At 47.5% G+C, this 12,624-nt stretch overlaps 1 protein-coding gene and 1 pseudogene across 11 annotated transcripts in view; one reads left to right on the forward strand and one right to left on the reverse strand.

Annotated features, from left to right (window-relative positions):
- Positions 1-3,577, reverse strand: part of LOC105463582 (KRAB box domain containing 4) — a 42,307-nt gene extending 38,730 nt beyond the window's left edge. For 10 of the 11 annotated variants that reach the window (XR_976444.3, XM_011710833.3, XM_011710810.3 and 7 more), the window contains exons 1-3: positions 3,463-3,577; positions 2,505-2,616; positions 49-93 (exon numbers count right to left, since the gene is read on the reverse strand). Coding sequence is in view for 10 of the 11 variants with exons in the window: in XM_011710833.3 (XP_011709135.1) it covers positions 49-63 (15 nt within the window). In the remaining variant the exon portion in view is untranslated. Of the gene's footprint in view, positions 1-48; positions 94-2,504; positions 2,617-3,445 lie in introns of all 11 variants that reach the window. The other variant, XM_011710837.3, reaches the window with a different exon arrangement.
- A 6,423-nt stretch (positions 3,578-10,000) lies between these two features.
- On the forward strand, positions 10,001-11,261 carry LOC105464190 (glyceraldehyde-3-phosphate dehydrogenase pseudogene; annotated as a pseudogene).
- The last annotated feature ends 1,363 nt before the right edge of the window (positions 11,262-12,624 follow it).

The raw sequence follows: 12,624 nt of genomic DNA on the forward strand, positions 1-12,624 counted from the left end.
TTGCCTCAATTTCACTGGAAACAAAGTATGGGTAAATTAGGAACTCACCTGGGACATGGCCATCCTGTTCTGCTCTGGACAAAGGATGGAGATCTATAAAGGCAAAATTAGGAGAGTACACTCGGTAGGTACAGCCATTAGACCACCATTACCATCCTGATAATAATTACCCTTGTACCCTGGGAAGAATGATCTAAAAACATGACCTGGTAGCTCCAGCTGTTTCCATGAAACTCTACTAAAATCATGTAGGTTTGGCAAATGAAATTTTGTTTCCCTTACTGGACAGATGTATGACTTGTGTCTAAAGATACCTACTTTAGAAACCAGTTACAATTAACATCTCCTTTATCTTAAGAGTTCTATTGCCGGGCGCGGTGGCTCACGCCTGTAATCCCAGCACTTTTGGAGGCCGAGGCGGGTGGATCACAAGGTCAGGAGATCGAGACCACGGTGAAACCCTGTCTCTACTAAAAATACAAAAAATTAGCCAGGCGCGGTGGCGGGTGCCTGTAGTCCCAGCAACTCGGGAGGCTGAGGCAGGAGAATTGCGGGAACCTGGGAGGCGGAGCTTGCAGGGAGCCGAGATCGCGCCACTGCACTCCAGCCAGGGGGACAGAGCGAGACTCCGCCTCAAAAAAAAAAAAAAAAAAAAAGAGTTCTATTCCTAGACATTTGTCATAATGAAACAATTCTAAATGTGGAAAAGCTGAAAGAATGTTAACTGTAGTAATTTCTACCATTAAAATATTAATATGTGGAAGCAGCCAGGTGCAGAGGCTCATGCTTATAATCCCAGCACTCTGGGAGGCCGATGTGAGCGGATCACTGGAGCCCAGGAGTTCGAGACCAGCCTGGGCAACATGGCGAAACCACATCTCTACAAAAATTAGCCAGACATGGTAGCACATACCTGTAGTCCCTGCTACTCTGAAGGCTGGGTGGGAGGATCACTTGAGCCCAGGAAGTGGAGGTTGCAGTGAACCAAGATGGCACCACTGCACTCCAGCCTGGGCAACAGAGGGAATCTCTGTCTAAACAATAAACAAACAAAAAAATTGGAAGCAACTAAATGTCCAGCAAAGAGGACACAGTTAAAAAATATGACACATGCAAAAGCAGGTATACTGAACAGGCTTTCAAAATGCTATGGAATTTGTTTTTAGTTCCTAATGTGTTTAAAAGCAGCTTCCAAGAAAGCAAGCGCATGTGATCTCATTTTTGATAATCAATATGCACATATATGACATCTCAGAGGATTTATTAAAATGCTGATGTTGGTTACTATTGAGTGGTGATTTCAATTTTCTTCTTTTATTTGCATTTTCTCAATTTTTGATAAAGAATATCACTAGTAAAACAAAAATTAAAAATTATTAAAAATTACCTCTTATCAAACAGAGCCCTAGAGGTGAAAAGACCCTCTGCAAGTGTGTATGAGTAGGATCTCTTGATGTGGTTTGGAGGAAGGAGGCCAACAAGGGCTCAGAGGGCTGCAGGGAAGGAGAGGTGTGGGGCTGGGTGGGTAACAGCCCAGCACTGTCAGTTCTGTGAGGGGTTGAAAACCACTGTGCCTGCTCCCCTGCATCTGCCTCTTTAACTGGCCACCTACCCTGTTCCCACCCCACCACTTCCTCCTTTCTCACAATTTGCATTTTGATTACCAGGCTCCTCCTTCTTTGGCAGTTTTTCAAAAGAAAGTTCCAGCAAGGAGCTTCTGTGCAGAGCAACCATTGCATACTGCAGCAATCACTGCGACAGTATCAAGGTAACAGGGTTCAGCTTGGTGTAGCTTAGCAGGTCATGTCCCCCAGCCCACTTTCATTAAACATCGAAATAAGGCAGCAGAGCTGGATGACAGCATACCTAGAGACTACTCTGAAATTCTACAAACTAAAAACATATTTTCTGCACTTCGGTCAGGATGAAGGGACACTCGCATTTCCCCTGGAAGCAGGTGCCTGGTTGATGATGTGGGGCTGACTCAAATTCAGAAAAAGCCAATGGCAAGAGAAGGAAGCACGGGGGTGCACAAATAGGTGTGCTAGGAGAGGCCAATCCTCTGTGGCTGGCTGTGATCCTTCCCAGCCTCATCCCGCCTTTGCAGCCACTACAGGAGGGCACCTGCCCCATGGAAGGCACCCATGCCTCCATTCACCTGTGACTTTCACCTGTCCCTCCTCCAGTAGGAATCAAACTGCACTGTCACATGGTCCTCGATGGCACCTGGAAGTTGAGCCAGTTTGCTCTGTCTCAGCTGAAGTGAGGGACAAAGGTCACTACGGGTCCAGCTCTTCTAGGACCTGCTGTCCTGTGAACCTCCTTTCTCTGCCCTGAGGATCTGGGTCTGGACTCTGGGCTGAGGCTTCTCCTCCAACTCGCCTCAGCTCAGCGTACCTCTCTTATGTCCAAGGCGGCAGGACCAAGGGATTCAGAGACAAACACACCCCAGCTGGGGCCATCACTATAGCACCAGATCTCTGCCTGTGACCCAGGGAACTCACCTCCTCCTGGGGCCTCAGCCTAAGTCTTCTGAGACTAAGTGAGGAAGCCGGGGCACAGATAAACTGGAGTCTGAAGTCGGTGTAGCAGTGGTCTCAGGTCTGCACTCTGACCCTTGAAACACAATGACCACAGGAGATTCAATTAGCAACACCTATGCTCCCTTCCATGCAGTGAAGTTGAGTAAAATCCAAAGGTTTTTACCCAACAGAAGAGGGACAACGCCTCATTCTAGCTTTAAGAGTGAATTAACATTCATGCACAGCTCAATTATCCCCAGTGACGAAAACCCTGCTTTCCTGAGTTCGGGCTTTGGAACCAACTGATTGACTGCTGTGCCACTTTTATTCACTGAAGAAATGAGTGCCTTCCATGAGCCCGTTCTCCGTGCTGGAAATACATCAGTGAACAAAATCTCAAAGTCCCAGCTACTGCAGAGTTTCTAGTCTAGCGGGGGAGACACACAGGAAACAATAAACATGACAAACAAAGCACAGGAAATGAAAAAGGATTCCTCGGGTTTGCTACCTACGTGACTTTGGACAGGTTGCCAAGCCACACTGAGCCATTTTCTCTCTATAACATGAAAATAATCATCGTAACACCTCACAGGGCTCCTGTGAAGATTAATGTGAAACATTTGCAAGGTTGCCTGGCATTTTTAGGAGCTCAGGAAACAGGGGCCGAGTGACTCAATCAATCAGTCACTTGCTGGCCCCGAACCTCGCCCCCAGCACTCACGCCCACAGGCCTGCGGGTCTCAGGGAACCCGACTCTGGTCCTGGCTCAGAGGGTCCTGAGAGCAAGGGGTCTGTCTCAGGCGGGGAAGTGGCCTGGAGGGTGGGCTTTTGAGCTAGGCTGTAGAGCCACCCTGTCACCCACAAAGGCGTCCCATGACCCCACGGTCCCGTCAACCCCCGTCCCCCATTAAAACTATCACCACCTCCGCGTCCCTCTTACTTCACCGCCAAGAGCCCGAAACCTCAGAGACCGACGACAACAGCTACTGCGAACTAGGAACCGCCCGCCCGGGTCAGCCGAGCACTTCCGTTTCCCACCGCCCCCTGGGAACGCGGGATGGGGTCGGAGTGTGTCGCAGCGCTGCGCACGCGCAGTAGCACGGGGGTGGGTGCGCCACCGCCAATGGCCAACGTGGCGGCTTCCAGGGGCCCTGTGTTTCCAATAGTGTTCGGTTTGGGGAGAAAAGCCTGTGACCATTTTCCGTGGCGAGTGGTACAAAAGGCCCAGGGGATCATCCCTTGGGGCGAGAGGCGAGCGGACTTTCCAGCGGCCTAGCTCCCGCCCGCAGGGAGGCCGAAGTGCCCCTTCTCCCACTTCGTCCTCCTGCATCGCGACCCTGCCAGTCGCTGCGGCATTGGGTGTTCGCGTCCCTCTGTCCCGAAAGCCATTGTTCCCGCTTTTTTCCCCTCCTGGGAATAGGAAAAAGAGTCGCGCCTCCGGCGTCAATAGCGCTCGGAGGCGCGGCCGTCTAAGGTCCAGGCGGGTCTCAGGGAACCCGACCATGGGGCTGGCTCTCAGAGAGTCATGAGAGCAAGGGGTCTGGCTCAGGCGGGGAAGTGGCCTGGAGGATGGGCTTTTGAGCTGGGCTGCAGAGCCAGCAATCTCTTGAAATGAGGAAAGAAACCCTCATTCTGATTTTTCTCTACTCAGTAGAGGGGCTCCAATTCCTGAGATCCTAGACCCCTGGGAGAATCTAGATTTTACTTTTTTGAAAACGCACTGTAAAAAGCAGAGAGGTGTTTTCTCTGAGATTGCCAGCCAGTGGCAACATGGTCCCCTAAAAAGGCCTGTAGTAGCCTTGAGGAAAGTTTTCTGTTTCCTGTCTGGGCCTGGGGGAAACAGACCAAGTGTGTTCTTCATCCTTCTGTGGCTGCCTGGTCACCAAGCAGGCTTCCTTGGGTCAGGTGTGGCAGGGTCTCCACCAGGTACAAAGCAGTCCCTTCTGTGCTGGAGCCAACTGGTTCCAGACACTGTTTATAGATGAAAGTGTCAAAGCTGATCATGGAATCCATCAGATATGTATTTAATTTCCATTTAAACATGGGTCTTTCTCCTTTTTCTCTTTCTCCTCTGCAGGTTAACTTGCATTCCCCAGGTAGTTTGAATGAGTCTCAGCCCAAATTTGCAAACTCAGTACAGCCATCCCCTGGGAAGTCACCCTGTCTAAGCCTCCTGTACAAGTCCTAGGAAAAGAACCTGTTTTCCCTTGGGCATGTGAGCAGTGAATTATTGCTCATTCAGAATTTCATGTGTATGTGTTGCTGATGGCCAGGTTTAGAGATACCAACCTATTTGTTTTTAGAGGAGAGGTGAACTGATAACATTCTTTTGAGACATCACTATCACTAGGCAGGAAAGGGCTAATAGTATGACAGTGTCCTGAGGACAATAAACTGCAAACTGCAAAAGCACCTGGTCTGTGGCCCTGACCAGCATCTCTCCATATCCTGATTCTGCAGGAACAGGTATTTCTTCAGAAAGAGAAGGGACTGATGTTTTAGATGTGACCAGATGCAGGGCACGATTTTATTGCCATGCCAGCATTTGCTATTCATGATGTTAGTATTCAAAAATTAAGAAACACCCTGCTTGGGACATTGGTGTCTAATAATCCATTGGAAGAGAAGACTGGAATCCACCACTTACTAGCTTCTTGGGCCTCATTTCCCCCTTTTCTCTCACAGCTGAGGACCACCTATCCTAGATGGCTGCTGTTATTGTTCAAAGGAACCTCTTTAGAGCCTCAAGCCCAGGAATAGCCCATGGCAGGCACCTGGTAAATGTCAGTTTTCACTGTCCTCTCCCGACACTATGAAACATGCTGTGCTCTCTGCAACTGCTCTTGTGGATTTCCATAGGCAGGAGAGTATCCAGTATTAAGTGGAGCTGGTATTTTCAGAAATGAAGCCCCTTTCCTTATTTGTGCCAGCCTGTTTTGTCTTGGGCATATGTGCATTGCATTATTGCCCACTCTGTATTTTATTTGCATCTGTTAACGATGGCCAGGTTCAGAGATACCACCCTATTTATTTCTAGAGGAGAGGTGAACTGATAACTTTCTTTTCTCATATCATTATCTCTAGGTAGGAAAGGATTAATAGAGTTAGTGTGACAGTGTCCTGTGGACAGCATAGAAACCGCCCCAACCTCCGCCCTCCCGCAAGCTGCAGAAGTACCTGGTTTGTGGCCTTTGCCAGCCTCTCTTCATATCCTGATTCTGCAGGAACAGGTGCTTGAACATTAGGAGAAGGGGCTGAATCTTTGGGTGGGGTTTCATGAAGGGCACACCGTTATTGGGATGCTAGTATTTGCCATTCATGACACTGGCATTTGGGTATCATGAAACACAGGAAAGTTTTTCCAACCCCCACCGTATTGACTGTTGGGATCTACTAATCCATTAGAAGAGAAGACTCAAATCCATCACTTATTGACCCGTTGGACTTAAGTTCCCTCCTCGTTGTCATAGCCAAGCACCACCTGTCCTAGATGGCTCCTGTTTTGTTCAGAGGAACATCTCTAGAGCTGCAGGCCCAGGAATAGCCCTTGGCAGGCACCTGGTAAGTGGTGTTTTCATTTTCCTCTCTCCCACACTATGAAACATGCTGGTGCCCCTTTTAGACTTTTCCATACTGTGGACTTCCCTTTTTCCATTTCCTTGCACAGTTGTGCCTGTGCCTGACACCAACTTTGCCCAGGATCACCACTTGTATCCACCTGCAGAGGCTTCTTATTGAGTTGAAATTTATTTTATTCCTGATGCTACAATATTATTTGCATTGATACCCAGTCCACAGTTTGTTTCAGTCATCCTGGTGCAGTGGGCCTTCTGAAATCCAGCTTGAGCCTCCCCTTATCAAAGGACTTGCAAGGTTGTCAGGAAGTTCCAGACCTCAGCAGCAGTTACTGCAAGGCACTGCTGGGCTTTTTCCACATCTGAAGGGCGAGGTCCTGAGTAATTGCAGTGAGCAGGAGCTGAGTCATGCTTGATTTCTTGCTGTGGTTTGGCATGTTGCTGATGGTCCCTGGATCCTCCCTCATCCTAGATCCTTTCCCTCCAGTAAGTGTGGCGACAGGCCCACCAGGCAATGCCTTGATGACATTCCATTTTTTGAACTGTGTGAGTTCCTGTAGGGAAAGGAAAGCCAATTACAAGTGGCCATCTCCTACCTGGATGGCACTGCTCTGTATATGGCTGCTCTGTAGATTTTCACAGGGAAGGGAGTATCTAGAGTTGAGTGTAACTGGAATAGACAACAAAGGAATGGGGAATACATGCAGGGGAACTGATTGATTGCCTAAGATAATATCATGAAACCAATCTCATGCCTGTCTGGTGGTTCAGAGGTTAGAGCTCCAGTCTTTGAGTGACTGTGCCCATTGTTGAGAATTATGTATACTATGATAAACACCAAAGGTAGGAGTCTTCAGCTAGCCTCCAGGTGGCTCTATTTTAGAGGTCTCTTTCTGTTCTTGAAAGATAGTACAGGAAGTCAGAGTATAATAAGATGTACAGTGAATTTAGATGATGCCAGGCCTTGTGCTATGTGATTTACATTAATTACTTCATTTTAAAATCTTTTTTTTTTTTTAATACAGAGGTTCACTCTGTCACCCAGGCTGAAGTGCAGTGGCGTGATCTCGGCTCACTGCAACCTCCACCTCCTGGATTCAAGCGATTCTCCTGCCTCAGCCTCCCGAGTAGCTGGGATTACAGGCGCATGCCACCGTGCCCAGCTAATTTTTGTATTTTTAGTAGAGACGGGGTTTCGCCATGTTGGCCAGGCTGGTCTTGAACTCCTGACCTCAGGTGATCAGCCCGCCTCAGTTTCCCGAAGTGCTGGGATTACAGGCATGAACCACCTCACCCAGCCCATTTAAAAATTCTCAACGTCTGTCATTATTATGATACCCTGTCTACAGATAAAGAGACTGAAGCCCACAGATATCAGGCAACTCGCCAAAAGCTTCATAGCTGATAAATGAACTCAGGATTTAAGGTTAGACAGTTTGGCTCCAGAACATACACCATTGATCTTGACACCATTCTGTAGTTATTAGAGCACCCTATTTACAAAAAAAGGATCAGGGTGATTACATGACTTGCCCAATTTGGACAACCAGTGAGTGGCACAATTAAAACTAACACCTAGGTCTCCTGACTTCAAATCTCATTCTTTTTTCAGGCTGACATTTGTCTTATCCCAGGTCCTCTGGAGCAGTGCATCTCAGACTTGAATGCACATTGGGATCCCCTTAAGGATCTTGTTAAATTGGAGATTCTGATTCAATACTTCTGTAAAGGGCCTGAAATTCTGCATTTCTAACAAGCTCCCAGACAATGCTATTACTGCCAGTCCTCAGACTATGCTTTCAGTCAAAAGAAGATTTGAGCAACCCTCTGGTTTAGCAGCTGTGGCTTCCAAGCAGGAGAATTTCCTTAAACGCATATCTACCTACACACACACACACACACACACACACACACACACACACACACACAAGACACAGCAGGTGTGTTCTCTGAGTCTCACTTCTGAGACCCCTTAACAATTCCCTTCTGGGGTGAAGAGTCTGAGGCCCAAGGAGGGAAAAAAACTCTTCAGGGAGTCATTAACAGACTGGAACTAGGACCCATTCCACTTGACTTCTCAGCCAATGTTCCTCCCTCCCCTGTTCCTTCCTCCATTGCATGAGGGTTTCTGGGGAGAACAGTAGTAAAGGAATGGGCATTGTTCAATGTCACATTATTCATGACTTTGCAGGAAAAAAACAAGGTGATCCTCATTCCAGGTCTTCTTGCCCGCCATGCTGTACTGAACACATGATTTAGCTGCCCGGGAGGATTCAACTGTACTGAGCCTAGGAGAAAGGTCAAAATGGTTCCCTTCAGAAATCTGCCTGCCCATGCAGCTACCATCCTGGGGAAAATGTAACTACAGCAACCTCTCAGACGCTCAGACACCATTTGTAAGCCCAGTTGCCTGCCCACAAACTCTAGGAATTACCAGTAGCTAGATGCATACTACAACTTTTGTACTACTATGGTTAGGTCAAATTACTGATTAGACCCAAAATTTAATGGCTCAGATACAATTTCTTTCTTGCTCACACAAGAATCAACCGTGGGTATTCCATATTGACAGGCAGTGCCCCTTCATGTAGACCCAGCCTGTTGTCATCTCTGCCCTCTTCAAAATGGCTTCCAAGGTGCTCTGGGCATCATCATTCCTGGAAGTGAGAAAGAATATGGATGACTATAGCTCAGGGTTTACAACTAGCTTTCAGGATCACCGTGGTCAGGAAATTGTTTCTGCCACCCAGAGGACAGAAAACTGCAGAAAGCCATTGCTGATAGCATGAGTATCCCATTGGCCCCAGCATGATTAGCTTAGAAAGGAGTTTAACAGGGTGCTGTGAAAACTCACATCTGCTCTTCCTGCTAGAGGAAAAGTATGGCTTCTAGCTCCCTTCTCTCTTCCAAATTTTCTTCAGAGATTGCATTCGCAAGGGAGTCTGAGAAATATTGTCTCAAGGCCTCCAGCCTCTGAAATCCAGGGAAGAGAATAAGAGTGGGAATGTTGTGGAGTGTCAATAGACAATACCTGGTGCATCTTTGAAATTCACATTAAAGTTGAAAGATTTGTCTCCCTTTTCTTCCTTCCAAACTGAAGTAGAAGACTGCAGAACCCTCTAGTGTCACTGCAAACTGAGGCATCAGCTGCCGAGGCAAGCAACAATAGTTTGTGTCATGAAATTTTCTTTTCCAGGTCCTAGACTCCCTGGGTATAAAGTTAGCCCTAGTTTATGCTCCCCAGTATTCTTGTGGCCCTGGTTTAAATGTGTCCCCTAAAATTCATGTGTTGGAAAGTTAATCCCCAGTGGAACATTGTTTAGGTGGGGCCTTCAGTTTAAGAGGCGATTAGGTCATGAGGGCTTTGCCCTCATGAATGGATTAATGTGGGAGTGGGTTCGTTATTGTGGGAGTGGAGTTCTTATAAAGGATGAGTTTGTCCTCCTCTCTTGCTCTGTCTCTCCTCCGTGATGTCTTCTGCTATGCTATGATAAAGTGAAAAGGCCTTCATCAGATGTGATGTGGCTCTTCAGTCTTGGACTTCCCAGACTCCAGAACCATGACCCAAATAAATTCTGTTAACTAAAAATTACCCAGTCTGTGGTATTCTGTTATAGCAGCATAGAATGAACTAAGACAGAAAATTGGTACTGAGAAGTGGGGCAATTGTTATAACAAATACTTGAAAATGTGGAAGCACCTTGAAATTGGGTAATGGTTAGAGGCTGGAAGAATTTAGAAGAGCAGACTAGAAAAAGCCTAGGTTGCCGTAAATGGAGCATAAAGGTCATTTCTGGTGAGGGCTCAGAAGTAGACAAGAGCTGAAGCAAAAACCTAAATCTTCTTAGAGATTAGTTAAGTAGCCATTGTATCGTGTCATTCTTGCATTGCTGTAAAGAAATACCTGGCTTTCTGCTCCTCCTGTTCAACAGACAGCTGCATCTTCTCTTGCATTTCCGGCCGCATCTCTGAGACACCATGGGGAAGGTGAAGGTCGGAGTCAACGGATTTGGTCATATTGGGTGCCTGGTCAGCAGGGCTGCGTTTAACTCTGGTAAAGTGGATATTGTAGCCATCAATGACCCCTTCATTGGCCTCAACTACATGGTCTACATGTTCCAGTATGATTCCACCCATGGCAAATTCCATGGCACCATCAAGGCTGAGAACGGGAAGCTTGTCATTAAATGGAAATCCCATCACCATCTTCTAGGAGTGAGATCCCTCCAAAATCAAGTGTGGTGATGCTGGCACTGAGTATGTCGTGGAGTCCACTGGCATCTTCACCACGATGGAGAAGGCTGGGGTTCACTTGCATGGGGAAGCCAAAAGGGTCATCATCTCTGCCCCCTCTGCTGATGCCCCCATGTTCGTGATGGGCATGAACCATGAGAAGTATGACAACAGCCTCAAGATCATCAGCAATGCCTTCTGCACCACCAACTGCTTAGCACCCCTTGTCAAGGTCATCCAGGACAACTTTGGTATCGTGGAAGGACTCATGACCACAGTTCACGTCATCACTGCCACCCAGAAGACTGTGGATGGCCCCTCCGGGAAACTGTGGCGTGACAGCCGCGGGGTTCTCCAGAACATCGTTCCTGCCTCTACTGATGCTGCCAAGGCTGTGGGAAAGGTCATCCCTGAGCTGAACGGGAAGCTCACTGGCATGGCCTTCCATGTCCCCACTGCCAACGTGTCAATGGTGGACCTGACTTGCTGTCTGGAAAAACCTGCCAAATATGATGACATCAAGAAGGTGGTGAAGCAGGTGTCAGAGGGCCCCCTCAAGGGCATCCTGGGCTAAACTGAGCACCAGGTGGTCTCCTCCGACTTCAACAGCGACACCCACTCTTCCACCTTTGATGCTGGGGCCGGCATTGCCCTCAATGAACACTTTGCCAAGCTCATTTCCTGGTATAACAATGAATTTGGCTACAGCAACAGGGTGGTGGACTTCATGGCCCACATGGCCTGCAAGGAGTAAGACCCCTGGACCACCAGCCCCAGTGAGAGTGCAAGAGGAAGAGAGAGACCCTCACTGCTGGGGAGTCCCTCACTGCTGGGGGACACTCAGTCCCCCACCATACTGAATCTCCCCTCCTCACAGTTTCCATGCAGACCACTTGAAGAGGGAGGGGCCTAGGGAGCCCCACCTTGTCGTGTACCATCAGTAAAGTCCCCTGTGCTCAGCCAAAAAAGAAAAGAAAAGAAAAGAAAAGAAATACTTGAGATTGGGTAATTTATAAAGAAAAGAAGTTTAATTGCCTCACAGTTCTGCAGGCTGCACAAGCATGGTGCCAGCATCTGCTTGGCTTCTGGGGAGGTCTCAGGGAGCTTTTACTCATGGTGGAAAGCAAAATGGTAGCAAGCATGTCGTGTGGTAAGAACAGGAGCAAGAAATAGCAAGAGTGAAGATGCCACACACTTTTAAACAACCAGATCTTGTGAGAACTCACTATCACAAGGACAGCACCAAGGGGATGATGCTAAACCATTTCTGAGAAATCCAGCCCCATAATTCAATGACCTCCCACCAGGCCCCACCTCCAACATTAGGGATTACAAATGAACATGTGATTTATAGGGGACAACATCCAAACTATATCAGTTGTGATCAGAATGTTGGTAGAAATACAGACAGTAAAAGCCATTCTGATGAGGTCTGACAGAACTGAGGGACAAAGTATTGGAAACTGGAGTAAAGGCCATCCTTGCTATACAGTTGCGAAGACTTTGGTGGAATTGTGTTCATGTCCTGAGACTTTGTGGAAGGCAGAACATAAGAGTGATGAAGTAGGATATCTGGCAGAAGAAATATCTATGTAGTAAAGCATTCAACATGCTGCATGGCTTCTTTTGGCTGTTCACAGTAAAATGAGAGAAAACAAATGATTTAAAGGCAAAATTTATAATTAAAAGGGAAGCAGAATGGAAAGATTTGTAAAACTTCCAGTCTGGCATGTAAAGAATAAAAAAGGATGTTTGAGAGAAAATACTATGAGTGTGGCCAAGTCACTGTTTGCTAAAGAGATTAACATGGATAAAAAGTTCTATTCATCAATATAGTGGGAGAATAACTCCAAAGGGATTTCGGAGATCTTAAAGGCAAGCTAGGATTTTGAAAGTAGGGCTTCCAGAGAGTTCCCTGCAGGACCTCAGCATTCACTGCCCTGTGCCAACTTGGGACTCTGCCCCCTGAGTTCTGCACAGTGCTGCTCAGTCACCTGGCCATGGCTCAAGAAGGCCCAGGTAGGGCTCCTCCTACCACTTCAGAAGGTACAAGCTGTAAATCTTACTGGCGTCCACATGATGCTAATTCTGCAGGCATTCAGAATGTAAGAGCTATAGGGCTATGTCAGATTTCAAGGATGTAATGGACAGCCTGGCAGCCCAGGCAGACTTGTCACAGCAGTAGAGCCACCACAGAGTCCCCCTAGGGTATTACTTAGTGGAGTCATTGGAGTGGGGCAGCTCCCGAGACTACAGAACTGTAAGGCTAGCAGCATGCAACTCCAGCCTGGGAA

This window comes from Macaca nemestrina, chromosome X, assembly GCF_043159975.1.
Source record: "Macaca nemestrina isolate mMacNem1 chromosome X, mMacNem.hap1, whole genome shotgun sequence".
In the NCBI taxonomy this organism is placed as follows: Eukaryota; Metazoa; Chordata; class Mammalia; order Primates; family Cercopithecidae; genus Macaca; species Macaca nemestrina.